Source organism: Colletotrichum truncatum (assembly GCF_014235925.2).
Source record: "Colletotrichum truncatum strain CMES1059 chromosome Unknown Contig_0005, whole genome shotgun sequence".
In the NCBI taxonomy this organism is placed as follows: domain Eukaryota; kingdom Fungi; phylum Ascomycota; class Sordariomycetes; order Glomerellales; family Glomerellaceae; genus Colletotrichum; species Colletotrichum truncatum.
In genome coordinates, this window is record NW_027222402.1 from 3,684,515 (window position 1) to 3,708,562 (window position 24,048).

The window sequence follows — 24,048 nt, forward strand, 5'->3', positions numbered from 1 at the left end:
TCCTAGTTTTCCGAAGACCAATCTCAAGAGAACCCTCTTATCAGCATCAATAGTTTAAATCATTCGATCCTCGAAAGTGACCCCTAAGCTGGATAGAAATCTCAGAGCAGGCGCTGGTGCACCTAAGATAGGATCTTAGAATTTCCATACAAGATGGTAGAGATTAAGTGCGCGGGACAGCCACGCCGGAGATTGCCGGGAATTATCTGTCAATACTTTAATTCTCTATCAAAATCCTTTTTGTACCTGCTACGAGCCTCCATATGAAAACAAAGCTGAAGGGTGTGCAAGTTAGCAGCGAGAGAAAGGGTACAAATTAAAAGTTCCAATATGGTTCAGTTAGAGAGATTCTGTGTTAGTAGAAGGAAAGCTGGCATGCAACGACAGCAGAGACAACGCTATCTCAGAACTGTCCAGGGCTGTCCGGACATTGTGGTGAATTACGACATCCGAAGAGCAGGGCGTGACATCTAATGTAGCCAGCTCTTATGAAATCTGCGTGCAAATCTATTTCTAGATTAGTTCCTGATCGAAAAAGGTTTATTCACGAGTCACTGAGCTGTTTGACAACAATACCCATGATAAAAGTTTAAACATTGTGATATGTTGTCCCCCAATCCGAGGCTTCAGAAACTGCAAGGTCCTGAACAGGGTTTTCCCCCACAATCCCACGCTACTACAAACGTAAACATTAGCACAAGTGACACATGCAAAACCCCGCGAAAATACTACGTCACATCAGATGTCGAGCGTTGGTCAAGATGCTTAGGGGAGTGCATGCTGTACTGAAAAACGAATTGGCGAGGCGAGGTCTGGACCAAACAGATCTACACTATGACAAGGAAAGCAAACACGGTGCGACACAATATCCAACCAACAGGCCGGGGAAATGTTCCACTTCCTCACGTGGGATGCGGCCGCAGACAAACGTGCTGAAGGACTATTGACCCGAGAACACGGTCGGTGAGCAGGTTGAAACAGGATGGGCTTTGGGATTGACACATGCCCACGTGTATGGCGGAAATGAGAAAGAGGCTGAGTCGCAAACATTGACAGTTTACAACAAACATTGGCTGTCAATACAGATTCGGTCCCGATATGTTAGGACTGGGGATGAGAAGAATGACGTCTCGATGTCTCACAAAATAGAGGCATTTCCCAAAAAGAGCAGCACTTCAACTTTGTTTTTAACTTTGTGCCTTTGAAAGAAATTTCAAACTCTGGCCCTGGATATCGACTTTTCCGTCAGCGTTGGAGAGCTGCCCAGACAGAATGCAATTCGTTTCAAGACCATTACCGGACAAACAATGACGCGATAAGACTACATAATTTAGAGACCAGGGTCCAACAAAGGAAAAGGGCGTTCTAATGCGGTCAGTGGCTGTGGCACAGCCACCCCTGACTCCTTAAGTTCGTTCTCGAGGCCCCCTCGAGTAAGGCAAGGTGTGAAGAGCTACGTACCTCCACCAAGACTCCCAACCACAGACGTAACAGAACCTATTTGTATGTGTAAGGATGTTTTATGGCTTAGTCATTATTGCAGGGTAATGTTTGCTATGTCCGCCCCACCCGCAGACAGTCTCAATTTCAACATCCAACAGCCCAATCCCCTCACTCTCACTGTGGTTTTGGAAAAACCAAGTTTAAAAAAAAATAAGACACACGTCGAGGCCGGGCTCTTTTTAGGGTTGCACAAAAACCGTCTCACCTCGGTCATCCACACGGACAGAATCCTCGGATCAGACTGTACATAGCAAACTCGAACCCTCCATCGGCCCCCCCGTGGATCTGGATCTGCACAAGGGAGAAAGAGAAGCACGGAAGAGGGAGGATTCGGCCCTTTACCGTTTAGCTCCACCATCCCTCCGCTTTGTGTCGGATGCGAGTCCCGTGACTCGGTTCAACGCGCCCCCCGACGCTTCTTTTGTATCTCGGCCGGGGGAAGGCCACGGAAGATCATGGGCGACGATCGGCAGCTTCACCTCAACGGCGACGGAAGAAGGCATAGCGAGCCAAACTTCAAGCGCCGCCGCATCACCAAGGCATGCGATTTCTGTCATCGAAGAGGTCGAAAATGCAAGCCTGTGCCCGAAGGGAGCGGGGTTGAAACTATCGTCGGCCATGATGGCCAGCCCAGTTGTCTGACCTGTATCGAGCACAATGCCGAGTGCACCTGGAACCGCGTGGCGGCTAAGAGAGGCGTGAAATCCAAGACGTCGCCAGCTTCGATCAAGCAACCCCAACATAGGGACGTTACTGACAGGTGGTTTTACGATGAGAGTCGCCACGGGAGCAGAAACCTTGTTCACCGTCTCATCTGCATTTTCTTCGATACCGTGTACCCAGTGTTCGTAAAAACCATCCAGTCCTTCGCCAGCCTTGCTCTGATTGAGAATTTACTGACATCAATTTTGAAAAGTTTTCCATTTTATGATGAACCAAGTCTAATGAAGGAGTGGGAAACGTCCAACATGTCGTCAAATCGGGTTGCATTTGCCCGCCTCATGGCCATATGTGCACTCAGTGCCTCTCATGTGAGAGACGGCGCTTTATTCACTCCAGACGTCCCAGAGATGATTCGCGACGAGCTTCAACAGACTTACATGGACGACGCCCGAAAGGCAATTCCTGACGATAACCGAGACATACCCAAACACGAAGTCTTTGCGTATCTACAGGTCCTTGGCACAATGTCTTTGGCGGCAATTCAGATAAAAGACGATCCCCTATTCGAACAGTACCTCGGCCGCTACCACAACATTGTCGCGCAATCCGTGTTTCAATTCGAGACTAACTGGGGAGATTTGACCTCGAAGGAAGTCTACGTCCGGCGACAATTCTTCTGGTCAATGTACCGCTTAGAAGTCCATTCAGCTCTCATCCAAGGTCATGTCATTCGGTGTCCAGAGTTGCAGTGCGGAGTGTCCTATCCAGTCCATGTCGGTCTTTCCGGAGTCCTCGACCCCACCGGCGTCCCCGTCCCCGAGAATCCCGGGGACCCGAAGCCAGATATATTCTTCCCGGGCAGCTGGCTCGTAGGTTGGAACTACATTACTGACCTATACCGTGTTTTGGAGCACGTAATTGTCCGCATGCGCATAGGACGAGTGCAGGCAGTTCATCGAGACCGAACCCACCTCAATGAGTTCTTACCCTCGATTGATGCCTTGCTAGAAAAGGTGTTGGAGAGAAAAAGCAAGCTGCCAGTGTACGCCTCTCAGGCGTTCCCTTCGTCAGATAACCGCGAAGAGAATCTATGTGGATTTCAAGTGGCCAATATTGCATGCACCTATCAGGTAAGTCCGGCTCTCTTTGATTTTATCACCAACATAGGGGCATGTAATAACATTGAATAGCTTCTTCGCATGGCGGCCTTTGCATGCGATAATCAGTTTGAGAAAGCTTGCGGTGCCGCCATCGAGTTGATAAACGAAATTACTCAAGTCCCGACCGTATATCTGCGCGCAATAGGCCATCCAATGGTACCTTACTCATCAAGCCATCTTCAACGCACTAAATTGCACATGCTGACTTTCCGCAAGCTACAAGAACTGGTTGGCGTTGGCCACTTGCTCAGCAGTTTCATCGGCCGCCACCTTAGTACATATCAATACCATAAACTGCGAGAAGTAATGTGAGCTGGCCGTGGTCTGGATTTCTGACGTCTAAATGGGCACTTACCTTCTCAAGGCATGCAATGGCGGTTTTCCTGCAAAACCTTGGCTCATCAGTTCCAAATGCCCCCCAAATCTCGGGCAAGCTATTCCAGTACATCTCCAACATCGATGAGGAACTCAACAAAAGAATCCAGCAGCAACCAATAACAATGACAGATATGCTTCCAACAGAAATACCGGGTGGGCCACAAGTCATAGACGTCATGCCACCCGGCACCATGGATCAGTACCAGGTGCAAGACGCCCCCCTGTATAATATCTCCATGAACTTCATGAACAATGTGTTTTCAACAGCATTCAACGACGCGACAGAGATCGATTGGCGTTACGCGCTTGAGAATTGGACTACGTAAAATGGGTTGTGGAACCGACTTTTAATGTCTTCCGTCTAATAGAAAAAAACCCGGGAATACTCCTATTCTAACTTACTAAAAAGTCTGCCCCTTCCGAACGGCGTAGATCCCCTTCGTATGCCTTTGTATGCCTTCCGCTTTCCAAACCTGACCTCTTCTGAGCTAGGCGAGTCAGGGTTCTGATCCCAGATCGTACGCCGTCAATGGTCTTTATTGGAGACGGGAGCACTTGTTGGATGTCGTGTTCTAAGGCAGTCATACCTGCACAGCCAAGGATGATGCTCTTCGTTTCGTTGTCAATTAGGCGTTTCGATGAAGTAGCTATACGCTCGAGCACAGTCTGTCGATCCAGACTTTCTAATTCCAAGACTCCTAAGCCAGTAGATGCTACGCCTGCTGAATGTTTTTGAAACCCAAGTTCTTTGACAGAAACGGTCAAGATGTCTTCCCACGCGTGTGCCGTCGTGACAATGCCAAACTTTTCACCGTCCTCGGTCGCTTCTTCAAGGGCAGCTTGGAAAATTCCAGTGATGGGTAATTGAAACTTCTCCTGCAAGGCGTAGACGAGAGGGTGATCAGAGAAACAGCAGACTAAAACACCATCAACTGCGTGCGAATTTAGATAGCTTGTGACTCGAGGTAAAACGGCCTCAGTCGAGCTTAGAGCCTGTTCATGATTTTCGATACAAGGAGGGCATTCGTCAAGATCTCTTCCGTCGATAAAAGTGATTGCGACGCCAGGCGTTGAGGGGTACAGACGGGACAAACTGTCAGTCATACCAGTGGTGGATATCGGGATGATGCAGAGCAGGTTCGTTGTTGCGCTTGAATCGATCATGATTTAGTTGATCGACCGTGGTCTCCTTACTCGGAATCTGAGAGATCTCAACCGCTTTTGATCTTAAAGTTAAAGATCAAGGCTGACAAGAAGCAAAAGTAAAAGATTAAACCATCTGCGTGGTGATACCGTTTGCAGTAAAAAATATATTGGGAGGTAGATAGTTTTCAGTCATGAAATTCAACAGCTTAGCCGCCCCCGCGCGTTGAGGCCGGCCCACCGGCGGCGCCAGACATGAGGAATATCCTAACCGATGTACGATAATTGGCTACATGGAGAAACATTCATAATGCGAGCTCCCTGGGTAGGTTTTTTTTACGTAGCGCATAGCCGGTAAAATGTCCGACCAAACTCACACGGTTAGCTTGTTCTAAGTGAGATGTAAAGGGTATTACTATATATGAGGGGTTGCCCTCCTACGTTGTTTCAAACCAAACCGTCTTCAAGAGCTCAACTGCAAAAAAAACACCAAACCTGCTCGCTTGCGATCCAGAAAAAAGAAAAGAAAAGAAAAAACAAAGCACCCCATCACCATATCAAACCGGCTTTTCATCCGGCTTGTCTTGGCTTTTTAAATTGTCTTCGGTGGACGCCAGCGAGACTGACAGCGTTTGTTCCCGATCATTCTTCACCCTTCGCTCCCCCGGCCCAAACGTTCCAAAGTAATCCTCGTCGTCTACTATTCTGGGGTTGCTAATGGGAAACGCATAATGCAAAAGGCAGTATGTCGCAACGGCCAACGTACACCCCAATGGCCATGCAAGGTAGTAAAGGTGTGACCATCCCCTCAGCTCAACTTTTGGATCCTGCACCCTCTGGATGAAGCCCGGCAGCAGAGACCATGTTCCCATAGTCCACGCGGCTGCTGCCCTCCAGTTTATTCCATTCCAATACCAGTATATGCTCTTGTTAGTCGCTTCATACAAGTGCGTCAACTTTAACCTCCGGTTGCGGACGAGGTAGTAGTCGGCCAACATGACACCGGTCATGGATCCTAGGAAGACACCGTACCCGCCCATAACAGTAAGGAATTTGCTTGCACCATTCATCAACTGCCAAGGCTGCATGATAAATGCGAATGCTGCGGTAAGATATGCGCCTCTGCGCAGGTTGAAGTATTGTGGCAGCAAAGCGGACAAGTCTATGCCGTTCGAAAGGCCGTTTTGCGCCACTGTGATCCCGAATTGCGCAAAGATGAACGCCAGACTCGCAAAGAAGACGGCCGCGCGCGCTCCTGGAGAATTGCCGTAGTGCGCCTGGAGTGCATCCAGAAACCGATACGGTTCCCATACTAATGTGCCTTCTGTCTTGGGGAACAGTTGAGCTGCACAAGAGGTGCACACGATGCCGATGAATGCTACGAGAATGGTGTTCAAAGGTACGAAGATTATCTGGGACACGAGCTGGTCCCGCGGTCGGCGCGCAAAGCGAGTGTAATCCGACTGGCTAAATATGTGCGTACTGATGCCACCAATGTTTGTGCATACGCCTAGAGCTAGCATCCATCCCAGATGCGAGCCGTGGGCTTGCTGAACACCGGCCGTCGTCGTAATGTCCTGCAGCATCGGCCCTGCACCGCCTGCTGTCGCTACACACCATATCAGAAGCGAGAAGACAGTCGGGATGACGGTGCATGCGGCGATGGCGAAGGGAACGTGGTATTTCTCTGGACGGATGTAGATCAAGGGCAGGCAAAGAATGGAGAAGATGATGAACCCAACAAAGTCCGCCACAGTCATGGTCCCGTTAGCCAGTGGTTTATTTAGGCTGTTGAAGGATGGCGCCATGGAAGAGATGAAAGTGCGCACGCACTGCCCGCCCCAGTAAACCTGTGTCGAGTACCAGATGAAAGAAAGCATTATGCGCTGCGCGAGAGGGAACAGGACGCCGTTCATGCCCCAAGACGCCTTCTGGAGTATCGAGAAGCCAATATGCCATTTTGCCCCAGGCCCGCCCGCGAGGACGCATATGAGGCCAACGAGAATGTGACCAATGATGACGGTCAACATGGCCTGCCATACATTAAGACCGAGGGCTATTAGGGACGATCCGGTCGTCCAGCCGCCGATGTTGAAGGAACCGGTGACGACCCAGAGGCCGACGAACTGCCACGGACCGTAAGTCCGTCTTTCAGGAGGGAGCGGCCTAGTGTCGCGGTTCATGTAGGCCGTAGTAAGGACATCGGTCTCGCGAGAGACTTGAAGTCGGCGGAGGAGACCCGCCATGACTTCTATTTAGTTGGCCTGCCAATGCCACAAGATCGGCTTACAGTCGATTCAAGCGGGTGATGAACTTCTGGTCTTGTTTGGCGCTGGTGTTTGTAGTCAACGCTATCTGATGTGGTGCGGATGCCTTCTAGGTGAAGCTGCACAGAGTGCGCCGGCGCGCAAGCGGAACAGGCCTGCACACAGACACGCGGGAATGGGGCTGTGGGCAAGCGGTGAAGGCCAAGATGGAACGGGACCAGGATACGAGACGAGCTTCTTTTGCGGGGACTTGGGTAGCGACGCACACAAACAAACACAAAGGAGGTGGGCTGGCTTGCCCGACAGCGACCAGATGATTCTGAGGGGGGTTTCTAACTTGCGAGTCTTAGCTCGAAAGCTTAGCTAGTCGCTCATCTAGCGCCGTGGAAAAGCCACCTTTTGTGAAGGTTGGGCCTGTTGGGTTTTTCGAAACGTGTTCAGAGAAGAAACGATCGAGAAGGTTGATTTTTGTTCATCACATTATCAAAACAGCATGTCCTTGAAGGCGTCTTTTATTATAACCTAGGAGTGATCCTGTGCAATACTACTCGTTTCTTGCATGGGTGGAAGCCCATCGCATGGAAGGGTAAATGTCAGCTTCTGGCAATAGACCACACCATGTGTTCTCGACACAATCTGACTCGAAAGTTTGTGGGATTCAGAAGGGCTGACAGAGACCACTACGACCAAACTGTGCAGCGGAAACAGGGTTTTGGACATGGAAGGGTGTCCTGGTGTCCGAGAGGAGCGACACGCACATCACCTTAGGCCAATCTTTTGTGTCCTCCGAGGTATGAAGTCCTAGATGGTGGCGCCTCCGATGAAACATTAAGACAGTAGAAAGTTTAGCAGGTTTTCTGTAGGGGACGAGATGGAGTTGCGCTATACCTCATGAGTGACGGCTTCCGGATCCCCGGTACCATGCAGAAGATAAGCCCATGTAATGTGTGGTGGTTCCAGGCCACCCGAGTGCCCATGCAACAGTTACATTCGCCTATGAAGATCCCAGACCTAAAGTAGAATAAGGAATTTGAAGGGCCATCTGGCCCCAGATGCTCGGGAAGGGAGATACTAGGGATGCAAAAAATGCGTTGGGGAATCAGGCAGGGGTGCTGCTCAAAGGGTCTTAGTTTCGTACTGTCTGGGAAATTTTATTCTCCCTTATTCCATGTTCCCTTTCATGCCCAATTCTCATGCTTACTCACTCGGCGATGTGGCTTTACTCAGGATGGCACATGAGCCAAGACTCGACCTTCGGACTCTCCCCGTTTGTTTGCTCTCTCGATGGTTTGCTCGTTGATTCAGCAGTTCACACACCCGCCCCATGTCGCATGACCCGAGGAACAAACATGCTACTGACAATGTGTTGCGATTGGTTCTAATGCAGGTGCTGCCATCCTTTACATCTGTTTAGTAGACTGTCTACTACCTCCGTGCCGGCCAAACTGGGCCGGCGCCAAGGTAGTGACGCCAAGGTGATAGTATAAGGCAGCGCGCAGGGCTGAGAGGTGAGGCTTCCTGCAGTCGGCATCACCAGCAGCAACTAAGGCGACGTATTCCATTGCTTGTTTCCTCTCAAATTCGAGTACCGAGTTTCTAAGGCGGACTAGCCCTAAGCAGTAGAAAACGGGCTTCCCCCTCCTGTCTGCAAATTCAGCCATTCAGCAGCTTAGCAGCCGAGACACGTTACCCCGCGAGGCCATCGATAGAACCTTGGAAGCTGATTTGACAAAGATGCTGCATTATTTCGAACTGTTGGTCCGAGGTACTTAAATATGAGAGAGCTTGGACAGTTTTTGCCGTCAACGGCAAGTTTCTAGACTGGTCACGTACGCACTTCTACACCAGTCGATACTTTCGCTTGCCGTAGGCCACCCGGTCGAGCCTATTGCATCGGATGAATTGCTCTTTTAATCTCCGTGTGTCACTGTTGGTCACTCATATACTCAATCCAATATCCCTTTGTGTTGGTTTCCGGTGCTGTCACTCCTTTCTTCACATTGCAGCGCCTTGTCTCTGTTTTCATTTGTTCATATTCCCAGTCATGGCTACCGCCACTGAGACCGCTTTATCCGTAGTCGATCTACGGTCTTTTGATACGGCCGAAAGCTTGGCGGCTGAGTTGATGCGCGTCGGCAAGGACCCTGGCTTCTTTTATGTTGTTGGTCACAAATTGAGCGACGAGGGTGCAGCGGGCGTTTTTGCCTTGGCAGACGCCTTCTTCAGCTCCTCCTTGGACAATAAATTGGCTTACGCCAATGGCAGCGGAGATCTGGTAAGCGTTTAGAAGTCGATATTGTCGGTGATCTTACCGCAAGAAGGTCTTTTTCACCGACCACAGCAGGATGCTAATTATTGTTTTCTCATCAGGGTTACACGGGCATGAGGGAGGAGGCGTAAGTGGATGTCGAATAAACTGAGACTCTCTTATACACTGACAATCCATGTTGATCAGATTATCCGGAGCCGGGCTCGGAGATATCAAGGAGTCTTTCTACCTGTCTGATCCTGGGAGAACATCACAGCTGCTTCCTGCCCAGTTAGAAGCTGGACGGGCTAAGATGGCTGCGTTCTTCGCCAGTTGTGACGAGTTAGCTAAAGTCCTGCTAGAAGCTCTTGCAATTGGTTTGGGTGTGAGTGCAGCCTGCTAGCGGTAGGTCATATCTAACGCTGAACAAACGTGCGCAGATGCCCAAAGACTTTTTATCCAAAGCCCACACAGGCGAGAGTTGTCGTATGCGGCTTATCAACTACCCTCCAATATCTCAGCTCTCATTTCCAGGTTCTGCACCTGCAGTAGACGAGCCTGATGATATCCGAGCAGGGGCCCATTCGGACTATGGATCCCTCACACTGCTTTTCCGCCAACCATCCGACCAAGGAGGCTTGCAGGTCCTACGTGATGACTTATGGATAGACGTACCTTGCATCTCAGATGCTATAGTTGTCAACATTGGAGATGCGCTAGAGTTCTGGACAGCTGGCAGGTTACGGTCTACCGTACATCGCGTGGCATTCCCACGATCAGCAAGTGAGAACGTTGGGAGACTGAGCATCCCAGTTTTCATACAACCTGACCGACACGTTATGTTGGAGCCCATTGAAGGTCAAGAAAACCCGGCAAAACATGGGTCGGATATTGGCTCCGAATTCTTGGAAGTGCTGAAGAGAAAGGGGTATGAAAATGCAAAGCCAGTTACGAGTTTAGAGCACCTCCAGAGAAGGATACGAGCTACGTACAGCCAGCCATGAGGAGATAACAATGGAGGAACATTGCCCATGCATATCGCCAGATGTTAGCTTGGTAAGTAGGATACCCCAAGGTGCTCCAAATTCAGTGCTTGGAAAAAGGATTTCTGGCAGTGGCCTAGAGAGGAAGTGATAGTCACTCTATCCCACTTCTTTTCTTTCAAGCAAGAATTAATAAACATTCTTAAATTGGGGCCAACTCGTTTATATAACCTGTATCACCAACTTCTGATCATGCCTTTTTAGGCTCGAATACTAAGTTGAGGGGAGCTACAGTCAGAGTGCCTGTGTCCTTGTTCTCCGCCAAAAACTTCTCCCCAGTCTGGCCCTGTGCATATCTCACATTATACCTATGCACGACTGCGCTGACCACAAAGCGGACTTCTAATAAACCTAATTGCTTGCCGATGCAAACATCATGCCCTTGAAGCTATTAGCTCTATATTAGGAATCGGGATTATCAATAACGAATCACCTACCTGTTGAAAAGGGCACGTAAACTGAAGCATTCTTTACAAGCTCCGGCCGGTCAATCCACCGCTCTGGTATGAAGGCATCTGGGTCGTCGAAGAATCGAGCATCTGCATGGTCTACGGATCAGTGTTTTTGGCTCCATCCATGAACATCGACTTTGATCCCAGTAGGTGGAAATGCTTACCTCTGTATTGTGTGTAAGACGGAACAAATACGATGGTGTCACCCGGGAGCCAAGTGTCGTTGACTTGCAAGCCTTCAGGTGGCGTCATTCTTTGCACGCCAGAAGGCACAGGCGGATGCAAGCGCAGAGACTCATCGATACAAGCTTGAAGATATCGCAACTTTGAAAGGGGCGCGTGCTCGGGGTTCTCATGATCTCGAAAGTATTCATCAATCTCGTGCTGTAGTTTTCGATATTCGTTTGGATGACGCGCTAGTTCCATGAAGAGACATGAAAGTACAGCTGCAACAGTATCGCTTGGAGCGGTCGTTAGTTGCGTTACTCGGCCCTGTCTGGCAGTCTTTGACAAACTAACCTTCCAGCAACCGTGATCAAAATGCAATCTCCATACAAGTTTAGCATGTCCTGGAACGAATGTTTCTCCCTGGACTCGTAATCTTCGAGCACCCCTGTGAAAAGGTCTGGACTCTCAGGCTTATTCTGGATGCGCTGCTGCACCTGAAGCGAGATCCAACTTTTGAACCGCCGTAATTCGGCATTCCACAGTGACATCTTACGGTAGAGCGGAAGTGCCCACATTGCGTGCGTAAAGCGGCCCACGGCCAGGGTCTCGTTATGCAGGCCGTCCATATAAAAGTGTGCAACGCCGTCCTCAAGCATGCGGAACCCGTGGCCAAGGGAAAACTCACCCATGACGTCAAAACTGTAGAAGTTGAACCACAAGGACGCGTTGAACTTTGTGCCCGCGCTGGCTTCAATTCCATTGAGTAGTTGGTTAGTGTATTTTAGCACTCGAGGCTCATACTCGCGCAAAGCTATGTTATCCGGTCAGCATACTATTCGGGATTGTTAGAAATTTCAAACCTTTAGAGGTGAAGCCATATTCCCAAGCTTTGCGGCGCGTGGAGTGGGCCTCCTTATCCCTAACCATTTGCATAGAGACCATCGGATGAAGCAGATTATACCAAGGGCCCTTATAGCAGTCTGTCTCAAGGAATACGGCGTCAATAGCATCCGGTGTGTTGATGGAAAGCTCAGTCGGACCTGTTGATTGTTCATTAAATCATGTTCTCCTGGGTAACTTCTTAGATTGGTGGCTCACCAACTCGAACTATATCACCATATATTCTGTGAAGTTCCCGGACGTCCTCGTGCAGATGCATTTCTTTCCATATCTTCAAGGTTACATATAGATTTGAGAACTTGGCAAAGAACGGCCCAGGAAATCGGTTTAATCGATGGAAAAAGCCACGATATATCGTCATACTCGTGTAAATGCCGACGACCAGCATCGAAAAGAGAACTCCCGTTGCATTAAAAGCGTCGGAAAAGCTAGTTGGGTCAAATTTGTGCAATGCTGGAGGTGCGATCATGGGAGCTGCCATTATTGATGCCACGGTCGTCCCATAGGCGACAGCAAATGTTATGATGAGCCGTTGAGCTTCCAAGTCCCATTCACCATAACGAAAAACAAAAATATGCAAGATGACGCCAACGACAAATGATAGCCCTAGGGCTTCAGGCGTCTTGAGAACGTCACTTACTAACATTGTGGTGATAAAAAAGTACTCGACGAACCAGACGCTCTCAGTCAATCAAAAGACCTGAAATAGAATTAATACCGACCGAGGGGCTAGCGACGAGCATTTCATATAGCTTTACTACATTCATCTGAAGTTGGAAATTAAGGCGCCTTGATCAGGAAATCTCAGCATGATTCCGAAGTCCGCCGCTCTCCCCCATTTGTTCTTGAACTCTGTTTCTGCTTCCGCATTTCGGTTGAAAGCCAACTGACATCACTGAACCTAGTGTATTACAGCTTAGAGCATGGTATGCCAGAGCAAACCCTGTCATCATCCCATCATCAGCTGTCACAGAAAGGTCTCAGGTGGACTGTTGTATATCTACGGCGGTTACGAATAGCTAAGAACAATTAAAAGGGTATCATCCAGCCGGAGGTCCGAAAGAGTGCTCATTGGTCGGAGTTCCGATAGAATAGGTCACGGCATTATAGAAACGATCTCATCTATTCACATATCTACGGCTGCAGAGAACAGTAACTTGAGTTTCGCAGGATTCGAAAGTCACATGCGAGTAGTTATCAACAGGAATTTCTAATAATCGTGATGCATTTGATTAGAGTATAATTGGCGGCTTATAAGTGAGTGTGGGAGATATGGTATCACAGCCCTTCACAATCGGAAGGGAGCAGTTGGTGACTTTAGCCCCCTGTGCTGGACATTTGACTAGGTGGCCACACAAGTCGCCGTATTACAACTATTGCAACGGCCTAACTAGGTAGTTATTCATTATTAAGCCCCACTGAAAAAACAACACAATGGTCATCTAATTTATGCTTCAGGTACTTATAATTTAGACCACAAAAGATCTATTTACAGTTATACGTCAGGATTTCATGTATGAGTAGTAGGCAATTGCGCAATAGCATTAGTTCGACCTTTTTTTCAATCTTGAAACGACGATTTTGGTGGTTTCAATCCGATCAATGTCAATAATAAATAAAAATATCTTCAAAATTGCCTTGACACATATCATCCGGGTTTACAACGTGGTGGTAAGCCGTTCACTAACAAAATGGCAAGCATAGCGCTTCATTCGTAAGCTGATAGGACACTTTATATGGACACAATCCAAATTGATGACTGGAATATCACGGGCAATAAAATTAACTAGCGTAGATTTAAATCTTGAGGCTTCAGCCATATGTTCTGATTAGACCTTAGGTCAAGTACGGTAAACAAATGGTTTGAATGCGCCCATATATCGCAGCCTTGATATTCTTGTACCTCAGATAAAACCGGGCCGTGCACAGTAACATCTCTTAGCACTTGGCCTTTTGGCCCTTGACTCCCTCGAGGCAGTTACCGGTCACGTCAAGGATCTTCTTGTTAACCAAGGCAGTGCAAGCGGGGCCAAGCTTTCCAGTGAACCTGTTCTTAGATAGGTTAAGCGCCTGAAGCTTCTTCTGTTGGCACAGAGACTCAGGAACAGGCCCAGACAGCTTGTTGTCGCTGACATCGAAAATAGTGGCATTGGGAAGGTTGAAAGTAGTAGGAAGAGGACCTGTCAGTTGGTTGCCCAAGAAGAGAATCTCGTTGATATCCTTAGAGGTGGCAACGCTCTTAGGAATTGGGCCGGTAAACTGGTTGTTGGCCAGGACGATGTATCTAGCGGGAGAAGATCCAAGATTGTCAGGAATCTGACCGTTGAATTTGTTGTTATTGAGGAAAATAGTGTCAAGATCGAGATCGAAGAGCTTGGGAGGAAGGGGTCCAGAGAACTGGTTGAAGCGCAAGCTCAAGAAGACCAAATCCATGTTCAAAATAGTAGGAGGGAAGGGACCGGAGAACTTGTTGTCGCTGAGGTCAAGCTCCCACAGCCACTTGGACTTCGAGAAGTCCGGAATGGAACCAGTGAAATCGTTACTGCCCGCGTGGAAGAAGGTCAGGTCCGTAAGCTGGTCAACGAAACCATTGAGGGAAAGATCCTTGCCGAAGTTGAAGTCATTGAAATCAATACCAGAAACTGCCGTCTGTTTGGTATTGGGGTTCTCCGCGCATCGGAAACCTTCGAACTTGCAGATATCGTTGCCAACCCATTTCTTGGTGATGCCCTTGGGATCGACGGTGACTTTCTGCTTGAAAGTCTGAACAATCTTGAGATCTCTCGCCAGGTTTGACTGCTGAGCCCCACCCGCCGGAGCACCGAGTGCCAAGGGGATTAGGAGCGAAGAAAGAAGCAGCGACAGGTGACCCATTGTAAATGAATAAACGATTGACTGGTTGAATGAGTGACTGAGTGAGTAAGCATATAAGTAAACGAGTGTGGCTTGGGTCAAGGTGGATGACAATGAATGACGGTTACTCCAGTAAGAAGAGCTATCTCTGGCTTATATATTTCCCCTGTATGCACTGATCTTCGATGTACCTGGCAAGTCAATTACTAAACAGTGCATGCTACGAAGGTTTAGACTTCAAATGACAGTCAGCTTAGGTTTCCATAATTAATATCAGATTCCGTGTCCAGCTGTGCAAAGGAGCAGGACCGAAAAGACTACACACAACGGAATTCTCCTTTAGAACCTTAAAACTATCTCCTAATTCATCCATTACCTCCAACTTTCGCCTAAGTAATTGTAAAAAGTGAAATCAGAATTTCCATAGCATAACCTTATGCTAGGAAGGTAATATTTCAATGAGAGTGGAGTTGACGGCACGCACGGCTAAATGGGGGCCCGGCCAGGTTCAGGTGTGAAATAGAACGATTTGCCGCACACAGTTAAGGCTGACGCCGATGAGCCCGAACACCTCGCTTTAAAAACAGCCCTGAGTTCATTGCTAAAGGCCGGGTTGCCGACTCGCCCTGACTCAAGCTTTCTCATGGGGCCACCTGTTGTGCCTGTGCCACGTTCGTCCACTGGTAATTCATCAATTAAGGTTTTAACTACCTGGAGATGTACTTCCAATCATCAATTAGCATTTGGCTGGATTTCATTAGGCGGGAATTTATTTGAGTAAGTAATTAAATATGTCAATCTGTTGTTATTGCAGTCGGCACCGGAGAAATTCACTGGCGGAACGACGATTGATTCGTGGACGGAATGCTGCTTCTGTCTTTCAATCGTCTGCAAAGCTGCTTCGCTCGCCCTTGACTTGTCATCCTTAAGCCCCCATGTCACATGGCTCTGTTTAAAACCTGTCGAGTCCCTAATTACACACCACTTTATGTTGGTGTAGCCCTTCATTTGTGAAGTAAAATTTCATATTCGCCACATTATCGAACATTTGTAGTGAGGGCAAATCGTGTATAACCACACGCATATAGGACCGCGCCACCGCAGATATGCGGATGCTTTGTAAAGTATAACAGCACACTTGTCAAGTTTTCTCATGTGGGACATGCCTGATCGTATATGCCGCCACCCAACGAGAGCGCCAGGAATAGACACGGGGTTAGATGAGGCTGATATTAATTGTTCCCTGGCTACTTACGGCTAATACCAGTTAATATCAAAATGGCATAATGTAAGGACTTTCGAGAGAATTTCGACTTACTCCATTTGCCAGGAGAAAGTAACGTTTGCGAAACATGAAGTACGTTCTTTTAGGTTCGTCACCTTTTCAAACGAGAACGGCGACGAACCAAAGCCGGGAAAATGTATCAGAGAACGTTCATTTGCCCAGAGGTGACGCACTTTAAGACAATTAGGGCGTTAAGAGAGACATATTCACCATTGTGTTCTACTAGTGAAATTTATGGCATGCAATGATTGAAGAAGGTATATATTTGGTTACGACAAAGTCGTCAAAATAGAGACTCTTCACAATCAAGTGATTATATGTAAAAGAGTAGGTAAATACAATGATGGTGGTTTGTATGGTTTCTCAGGGATGTCGGCATGTTTAAGAGAAGTTAATGACTGAAAATGGATCTAGTCATTATTCATAAAGTTTTTGAGTAATAGTTATGGCATTATGACCCCTGAAACTTAAGTTTGTGTTATTTCTTAATACATAAATCATAGGACTTTACTTCAAAAGGCTTCAAGGTCGAGAAAACTGATCATTCCATATCGTTGAGACTCTTCGATACCTTCATCCCTTCACAGTCTGTCGGCATATGGCTGGAAAGCGAACCAATCCAGAAAACAAGGCTGCGCCTAACCATGATCGCAGCGGACTTATCTTACAATACTACAGTCTATAAACGCGACATCTGCTCGAGGTATATCATTTGAGCGAAAACTTCTTCCGTAAAGTAAGGTAACCGCAATTCCCATCAAGCCACATAGACTTCGTTGGTATATGGCGGGGGTTCGGATATGTTGAGTTTCTCGGCTGCAAAGAATGGTGCTATTTTATTCATGTTTCTGCATTCCAATAAAATCCTTGTCGAGAACTCGTTCACATTTCGTGATGGTATCATAACTCCAAATTCACTATTTCAACTATCATTTCGTCCAAGTGAGCCCCTGTAACTCACACATCCAATCCGAAAAGTCAGGCCCATACCAACCGCTAGGCCCATATTCATCACCTTCTGCCACGTCCATGTTACAGATATTGACGTTAAAGTTGCATAACTCGATCGGGTCCTTTGGCGAGATGCCTTTTGCTGACACAGTCTCCCATGGGTTGGTTAGCTGCTCATAGTCGTGCGAGTCAAAGCAGTCCGTTGGCCCTTTAAGAATCTGCTCCTTAGTGAGGCCATACGTCTCCACCAACTTTTTCGCCAATCTGTTTTCGGGCACGTTGTCCTCGCTCCCCTTTCTCTGGAAGCGCCATTCCGTCCACTTGTTGTTAGGCTCGAGCCGACAGAGAAAAGCGGGATCGCTGTCATCGCAATCGGTCTTGTTAAATGTCCGAATGATATATACATTCTGAGCCTGCATGAGCAAGCCCATAGCGTTGACACTAATGGTTCGGTACATCCAGTTGTCGAAGTCGTCTTGTGTAACGTTCCTGTCGCGGGTAAGGAATGCGCCACCCTGCAATGCCTTGTTGATTCCCCATTGCGTTTCGTTTATGGGAGCATCGATGATCTTCTGTGCGTAGGCCCCGATGGCCCGTTTGTACTCGTCAATTTTGGACCCCATTTGGTTTGCAAGGTCGCTCCATCTGACGTATTGACCGTCCGCGCCCGGCGGTATCATCATACCACTGGCAATGATGTTATTACCTTGGACTGCGGAGGCAACTCCTCCTGCAGTGGCTCCAAAAACTGCCGTTGTCGGGAACGCATTGAGAAGACCATTCACCCAAGCTAAAATCATCTTCAAGGGCGTGACACCATCCCTCTTTTTCGGCCAGAGGTCGTCAACTAGCTTTGGCAATTTCAGACCAATAATGGTTGCCGAGTACGTGACAGCGAGATTGAGGTTGTTGATGTAGTTATTCCAAGACTGCATGCCCATTAAGACATACCTATTTGAAGTCAGCAAAGCCCCATAATGTAAATCGCTCCTTTCCATTAGGAATCTACGCACCAACCAGGAAGACCGACGGGTGTACACGGCTGGCCCGCGTTGCACCATTCATTGACACCGCAGTAGAAGTTTGGGGCTCCCAGGTAAGCGGCCAAAGCTTGGACATTGTTGGTGGGATACTGCGTATAGTGTTGCGATGCATTTGCCAGGAAGGCATCTATATCGTTCTTGATCCATGTTTCATTGGAGAGCTGTTCTTCGCCGCAACTTGTTTGACGAAGGTCCAAGCTCGCGGACCTTGTAATTGCGTCGGCGTCCAGGTCAACTGGTACCGCAGCCACATTAAAGACCATTAAAGCGGCATGTGCCGCCATAAGATATTGGTAAAGCATAATGTTATAATCTCGAAACGCAAAAAGAGACGAAAAGCAGACGTCGGGTATCTGAACTGAAAAAAGAGGTCTTGTAACCTGGTTGTTGTATGAGTGAGACCAGAGTTGGTTGCGAAACAGGTGTAAACGATGAGAATTAGCAGTTATTTCAAAGCAACGTCGGCACAAACACCGAGGAGTTCCAGTATAGATAAGAGCCATGACGTGATCAGCGTCATTGGCAGGATCAACCCTAATTACTCAGGTGGACGATTAAGGGTGGCCTGTCTATGTGTGAATAAGGACCCAAAGTTGCCCTTAATGTGCCCTTGAAAGCCAAGTCGTTCTATGTAAACAGCAATTTTATCACTGCTCCATTCAAGTATATATTATGGTTGAATATAAATCAATTGGGCGAATATCAGTGTCGTCTTCAACAAGGTATAGTCACGCGAGGGGCTCCTATTTCTGGATACGGTTGCACATTGTCTGGTGATAGTTGGTCAGCAGCATCTTCTGCGATTGGCAGGGACGCCGCGGGCAGGGAGTGATCTAGCCAAGTCTGGGGATATCGTGCTCGCCTAATCTATATACGCAATTCGATCTACAATCACTCATGCTAATTCGAATGTGTTTGTTGGACTTCATGAGTAAGGAAACTGTTCAGCTGAACCTCATTTTACGCGGGTGGAGAAGTTGTAGGGTAAGAACGAAACTTAAATTCAAGAGAACATCCATGAGTGGTTGAAACTTGGAGTTCGCAGTCAATTGCAGCTTAACTCAACTGTTAAGCCTTTCCAAAGTTGGGATAGATCTGCGCCCCGTTCAGACAGTCACGCCATGATTGTGACCTCCGCTGATCTTCAATCGCCCAAAGATAGCTAGATATAACAAATCCATTGATATTCATCGGCATTTATTGATCTAGAATTGTTTAGATAAGGAGAAAGACCCAAAACCCGTTGCAGTCACCTGGCCATATCGTCGTGTCTCAGTCACATTCGATCCCTCCTCTTTCTTCAGCCGCCGCCATGAGATACGCGGTTCTTTTACTATTGGGCATCTTTGCCTTTGGTGTCCTCGCCGATAGACACCACTTTTGTTGGTGTGAAAGTCATCAAGTCGGAGATCACGACACATGCTTGACGCAGGCCGCTTGCAGTAAATATCCGCAAGACAGGTTTTTCGGCGTTCAAGGCGGTGATTCATCAGCGTCAACAATCACAAAAATGAGTTGGAAAAGGCAAGAGTGCTACAGCACGCGAGCATGGCCCATCATACCCCATCCTTTCCTTGGTGGAAAGGAGTTTAAGTCGGCTTGTGTTGCCGCAGCTACCGACGAATCCGTCGTGAACGCTTGCGGTTTTATGCCGGGGGAAAGGACTGGTATTAGATCAGTCTGTTCGGAGCCTTTTGATTAAAATTGGTCAGAAGCTGTGAAGGTCAGTTCTAGATTATTTTTGCGCAGTTATGCTAGTGGGTATGGCTGACGTTGCCAGCATTACAGTTGAGAAACTTACTTCAGGAGGAAAAAATTTGTCACAGTGGCTACTTTACGACCAAAACTGAACATTCATGTAATGAACGTAACCTTGCGGAGATGGAGAGATGACTTTTTTGCACGAGGTTAGCTCCAATGGTTGTATTTGCCTGGGTTTCGCCACAGACAGTGATTGGCGCAGTGGTGTTTAAAAGGGAGTTTACAATATTTCAGGAACCTTTTCCTACCTTGACGTCGAACACCGGATTGGGGGAAAGATATTGGCATGGATAATGGCGTGCATGCGTATGAACTCGCCAATATAGGGCGCATAACAAATCAATGGATTACTCCTGAACTAATACTGTCCCAGCCGTGTCTTAGTAAAATACTTGTGATATTTTCCACGGTCGTTGAAGCACTTGTTTCTCACCGCCATGAACATGGTATTTTTGGGTGTCTTATGTTTCTTGCGCTCTAGATCAAGCAGAAATTCGGTCGAAGATGTTCAATGCAGAAGCAACAGCTGTCAGATGCAATTAGTCTTCAGGGACATCCCAGCTGGCAATCGATAATCACTTGATTTAGTGTTGTCTGGGGCAATTGCTCAATAAAGTCTTATCGAGAGGCTTCACCTTGGAACTGACGGGAGTATGTACGACCGCATCGGAGACTACGAAATCACCAAGATTTCAGCATTTAGACAGCGAAAGTATGTAACAACGTGAATAAGCCAAGCTCACAACACCTTGGAAAACTGAACGTTTTTTCAACGTTGGTTGTTTGTCCAGGTCCACAGTAGCCACCTACGTTGTGACGCGGATAGTATATCCTAGATGTACTTGGCCTCGGAATTCTTCCCACCGACGGAGCATAATTCCGAGATAGTGGAACGAAGTAGGTGCCTGCCAAACTTTAAATTGATCTGAGAGTACATGTTCAAATTAGGGTTACCAAGTCAGCTAGACTAGACTGGCCGGCGGCCAACTCGTCGTTCAAGACCAAATCACAGTTGTGTAGAACCAACCAACCAGGTCGGTTAGCTCAGTTGGTTAGAGCGTGGTACTAATACATCACCAAATGTGTTGAGTAATGCCAAGGTCGGGAGTTCAAGCCTCCCACTGATCATTATCTTTTGCTCCCCTTGCAAGTCAGGTTATCAGAAGTCAGCTGGCATGAAGGGAAGGCTTCTTTTGAGTAAATAAATAAACAGCCCTTTTTTTTTTTTTCTTTCTACATGATACTAATTAACAACCTCACGAGACATTGCTAGATTGTGGGAACTGCTTCTGGGGAGTGGGGTCAACTGCCAGGTAAGCAGAAGATTTTGGGAATCGGTTCTTCCCCACAACAGATCAATTAGATCTATGCATGGCGCCGGAAACTTTCAGTAATTTGTGCACTTTTTGAATTGGCACAATCGAGATAAGTTCCTCGTAACCCCAATCATCTTACTATTGACAAATTTCTATCTCGCCCGATAATAATCATGTCAAGTTTGACTACAAATTTACACGAAACGAAGGCCGCCTCACAAATAGAAACCAGCAGAAGCATTCATAAACACACCAATGCTTGGATTGATTAGCCTTATTGCAGTCCATATATCCCAGATTGCCGTAATGCTAGAGCAACGCTCAATATGGCAGCAGAGCACGCAACAGTGCCATCAAGTTGATTTAGTTACTTTGAAAATCCATCACGGATCTCCACAAACTTCAAGTATCTGTCTTTAGCCCAGCGTCGCGTTCTCTTGCCATAGATAATCATGGGCAAGCTTGTGCCCATGATAACAAAGCTGAGAACTCCGAGAACGATGAAACAGTTCTCCATACCAGTGTCGAGCCAGTAGCTCGCAACAAAGGTGAAAACCATGGCAATCGTGTTATTGATCACGGCCACGCCGACCATACCCTCAAGAACCATCTCTCTGTCAAAAAGGTCAGTAAAAAGCCAAACACTACTGCAGCGGGTTGAGGGGTGCTTACGGGAAGGAATCCGCGAGGTAAGCCAAGCTCAAATCTCCAGCACAGCCATAACCGAATCCGATGAAGCCAAGACCAACATAGGGAACAGGCCAATCCCATCCCCTGGCAGAGCCAATGCCAAAGAGCCACATGCCCGTTGGGAAGACCAACGTGCACAGCGCCATCAAATACAGGCGAAACTCGGCCTCCATCACGCCCTTGTTACGTTTGATCATCCACTGCATGAACTTGTCACTGCCATAACCGCCGTAGGCGCACCCAATAAGACTGCCAATGAGGGTCGGCAGGTTCATATTGCCAACTTGAGCCGGGGTATAGTTCCACGGCTCACCATACCACCAGTCTTCTTGTACTGTGAGATAGAAACTCAGACAGATGTTCTGAAGACCCCACTGCCAACCAGCATACCAGACAGCGGGGAAAGTGAAGACGCGCAGAGTGTGCCAGAGCCGGTGGAAGTATTGCTTTGCGCCAGTGCCCTCTAAATTGGGAGCGGGGGTGATGATACGAATACGGTCCCAGTACGTTTTAGGCCGAGCGTAAGAACTGGAAGCGCGGTTTCGAGCTGTTTCTGTACGGCCGAGATCGAGATCATGGGTGTTGTGCTCTTCTGTGAGCTGGCCAGGTTTCTGAGGCCCTTCTTTCGAGCCAGCATCTTTGACTTGCAAAGAGCCGTCGGCATGTTTCTCCGCAACACGGCGAGAATTGCTATCGGATGGATAGCGGTCGCTGCTACCAGTCAAGTAGCCATCGCGGTTGAACTCGGTTTCCTCAAGCCCGAAGAAAATCACCAACAGACTGACGCCACAGATGATGGTACCGACCCAGCCGATCCATCTCCAGCCGAGGTGATTAGAAATGTTTGCGCCGACAAGGGGCCTGAACATATTCAGCAAGCAGTTCACGCGAAACAAGTGGATAAAAAAAGAGGCTCACCCCAAGTATGTTCCAATGGCAGTTGCAAAGGTATAGATACCAAGCACGCTACCTGTCTGATGCTCGAACCAAATGTCAAGAAGCGAAAGCTGGACTGTGGCCTCTCCAACGGATTCAGCTGCGCCAACGAACAGCTGAGACCACACTACGCCGGAGACGTTGGTAATTCGAGCATACCAGATTAAGCCGCCAATGTTGACCAGCATGGAGATGAGATAACCGAGGCGTCGGCCGTACAAGTGGACAAGCGGTGAGCTGAGCAAGGTCCAATACCCGATGGCAACGAACAAAACACCAGCACCGGTGTTGAAAACGTCATAACTAATGCCGTACTCCTCGTTGACGCCGTCCGCGCCTGACCCGGCGTTGTTTGACGTCGCAGCCGTCAGTCCTACAATGTACAACACCAGACATGAGTGCCAAATTTTGCGTGGCAAAGACCATCTGAGCGGGTCGTTGGGTGACTCGGTCGGCTGCGGCACAAGAACAATGTCTCCATGCTTCAAGAGAGAGGTTTCACTCGCCAGAGTACTACCATCCTCATCATAGAGGCGTCGGGTGCCTGGAATGACTTCATGTTCTTGAAAGTCGACGTTGTGTTGATGTGGAGCTGCCATGAGGGCGGATTTTGTTTTTTGTTCTTCTTCGCTTATCGCGTGCGCACGCGAGCAGTCAAAGATAAGACGATCAGGGCTTTTTATCACGCCGTAATGAGCGCTGTTTTAACGATGGATGAGAAACTTCTTCTATGAAGCCGACGCCTCCAGCGTCGTTTGTGTCAACTTGGAAGCATGCCGCGTCTGGTGATAGAAGAAGAGCAGAAGAGGTTCGTGGCGTGCCAACGGACTGATGAGTTTTTCTTATCTCAATGAACGGGACCCAATTAATCGCAAGATCTTACAGGCGCGCAGGCCCAGGCCGGGGGGCAGGACGTCATTTCGCTCTTAAGCTTGAGTGGCACATCCGAATGGGGGGACCTCAGAATCGCTTAGTGCACCAAGCGGATTTTCTTGATTCTCATGTTTTTTTTTTTATGTTATTGCCGTTGGGCTTGAAGAATCTGCAGCCCAATAAGGATGAGATTACATAAAGGGACCCACTCCAATGCCATCTGCCAGCCATCTGGAGCAGGGTGGCTGTTGTCGTGATAGTATCACCATCTGTTCCATGGTGGAGGACCAATGAAATAATGAGATATTAAGATAAGATGAGAAATATCTACGACATCACAAGGAAGTTTTTTTTGTCAGTTTTAAGGGTGTAATAATGACGATAAGCAGCAATCAGTGAGAGGGAAAAGGCCTTG

The 24,048-nt window shown here is 48.0% G+C and overlaps 9 protein-coding genes across 9 annotated transcripts; 3 read left to right on the top strand and 6 right to left on the bottom strand.

Moving 5' to 3' along the window:
• Nucleotides 1–1,958: 1,958 nt before the first annotated feature.
• On the top strand, nucleotides 1,959–4,030 carry CTRU02_209072 (C6 transcription factor; the record flags this gene model as incomplete). Its single annotated transcript, XM_036725978.1, has 5 exons — nucleotides 1,959–2,347; nucleotides 2,420–3,296; nucleotides 3,357–3,482; nucleotides 3,543–3,634; nucleotides 3,691–4,030. The coding sequence occupies 5 exons, from the start codon at nucleotides 1,959–1,961 to the stop codon at nucleotides 4,028–4,030; spliced, it is 1,824 nt and encodes a 607-aa protein (XP_036582171.1).
• A 67-nt stretch (nucleotides 4,031–4,097) lies between these two features.
• CTRU02_209073 (hydantoin racemase) lies at nucleotides 4,098–4,868 on the bottom strand (the record flags this gene model as incomplete). The annotated part of the gene is made up of 1 exon (XM_036725977.1): nucleotides 4,098–4,868. One exon carries the CDS (start codon nucleotides 4,866–4,868, stop codon nucleotides 4,098–4,100), a length of 771 nt encoding a protein of 256 aa, XP_036582170.1.
• Nucleotides 4,869–5,404: 536 nt separating this feature from the next.
• On the bottom strand, nucleotides 5,405–7,093 carry CTRU02_209074 (NCS1 nucleoside transporter; the record flags this gene model as incomplete). The annotated part of the gene is made up of 1 exon (XM_036725976.1): nucleotides 5,405–7,093. The coding sequence occupies one exon, from the start codon at nucleotides 7,091–7,093 to the stop codon at nucleotides 5,405–5,407; it is 1,689 nt and encodes a 562-aa protein (XP_036582169.1).
• A 2,065-nt stretch (nucleotides 7,094–9,158) lies between these two features.
• Nucleotides 9,159–10,366, top strand: CTRU02_209075 (2OG-Fe(II) oxygenase family protein; the record flags this gene model as incomplete). Its single annotated transcript, XM_036725975.1, has 4 exons — nucleotides 9,159–9,389; nucleotides 9,485–9,510; nucleotides 9,570–9,747; nucleotides 9,803–10,366. The coding sequence occupies 4 exons, from the start codon at nucleotides 9,159–9,161 to the stop codon at nucleotides 10,364–10,366; spliced, it is 999 nt and encodes a 332-aa protein (XP_036582168.1).
• Nucleotides 10,367–10,595: 229 nt separating this feature from the next.
• Nucleotides 10,596–12,571, bottom strand: CTRU02_209076 (cytochrome p450; the record flags this gene model as incomplete). Its single annotated transcript, XM_070205200.1, has 6 exons — nucleotides 10,596–10,786; nucleotides 10,843–10,953; nucleotides 11,022–11,317; nucleotides 11,377–11,836; nucleotides 11,886–12,065; nucleotides 12,124–12,571. 6 exons carry the CDS (start codon nucleotides 12,569–12,571, stop codon nucleotides 10,596–10,598), a joined length of 1,686 nt encoding a protein of 561 aa, XP_070061275.1.
• A 1,292-nt stretch (nucleotides 12,572–13,863) lies between these two features.
• Nucleotides 13,864–14,799, bottom strand: CTRU02_209077 (putative aldo/keto reductase; the record flags this gene model as incomplete). Its single annotated transcript, XM_036725973.1, has 1 exon — nucleotides 13,864–14,799. The coding sequence occupies one exon, from the start codon at nucleotides 14,797–14,799 to the stop codon at nucleotides 13,864–13,866; it is 936 nt and encodes a 311-aa protein (XP_036582166.1).
• A 2,193-nt stretch (nucleotides 14,800–16,992) lies between these two features.
• CTRU02_209078 (uncharacterized protein) lies at nucleotides 16,993–18,359 on the bottom strand (the record flags this gene model as incomplete). Its single annotated transcript, XM_036725972.1, has 2 exons — nucleotides 16,993–17,965; nucleotides 18,028–18,359. 2 exons carry the CDS (start codon nucleotides 18,357–18,359, stop codon nucleotides 16,993–16,995), a joined length of 1,305 nt encoding a protein of 434 aa, XP_036582165.1.
• Nucleotides 18,360–19,369: 1,010 nt separating this feature from the next.
• On the top strand, nucleotides 19,370–19,759 carry CTRU02_209079 (uncharacterized protein; the record flags this gene model as incomplete). The annotated part of the gene is made up of 1 exon (XM_036725971.1): nucleotides 19,370–19,759. The coding sequence occupies one exon, from the start codon at nucleotides 19,370–19,372 to the stop codon at nucleotides 19,757–19,759; it is 390 nt and encodes a 129-aa protein (XP_036582164.1).
• Nucleotides 19,760–21,501: 1,742 nt separating this feature from the next.
• On the bottom strand, nucleotides 21,502–23,359 carry CTRU02_209080 (putative ion transporter; the record flags this gene model as incomplete). Its single annotated transcript, XM_036725970.1, has 3 exons — nucleotides 21,502–21,748; nucleotides 21,807–22,685; nucleotides 22,743–23,359. 3 exons carry the CDS (start codon nucleotides 23,357–23,359, stop codon nucleotides 21,502–21,504), a joined length of 1,743 nt encoding a protein of 580 aa, XP_036582163.1.
• Nucleotides 23,360–24,048: the final 689 nt, after the last annotated feature.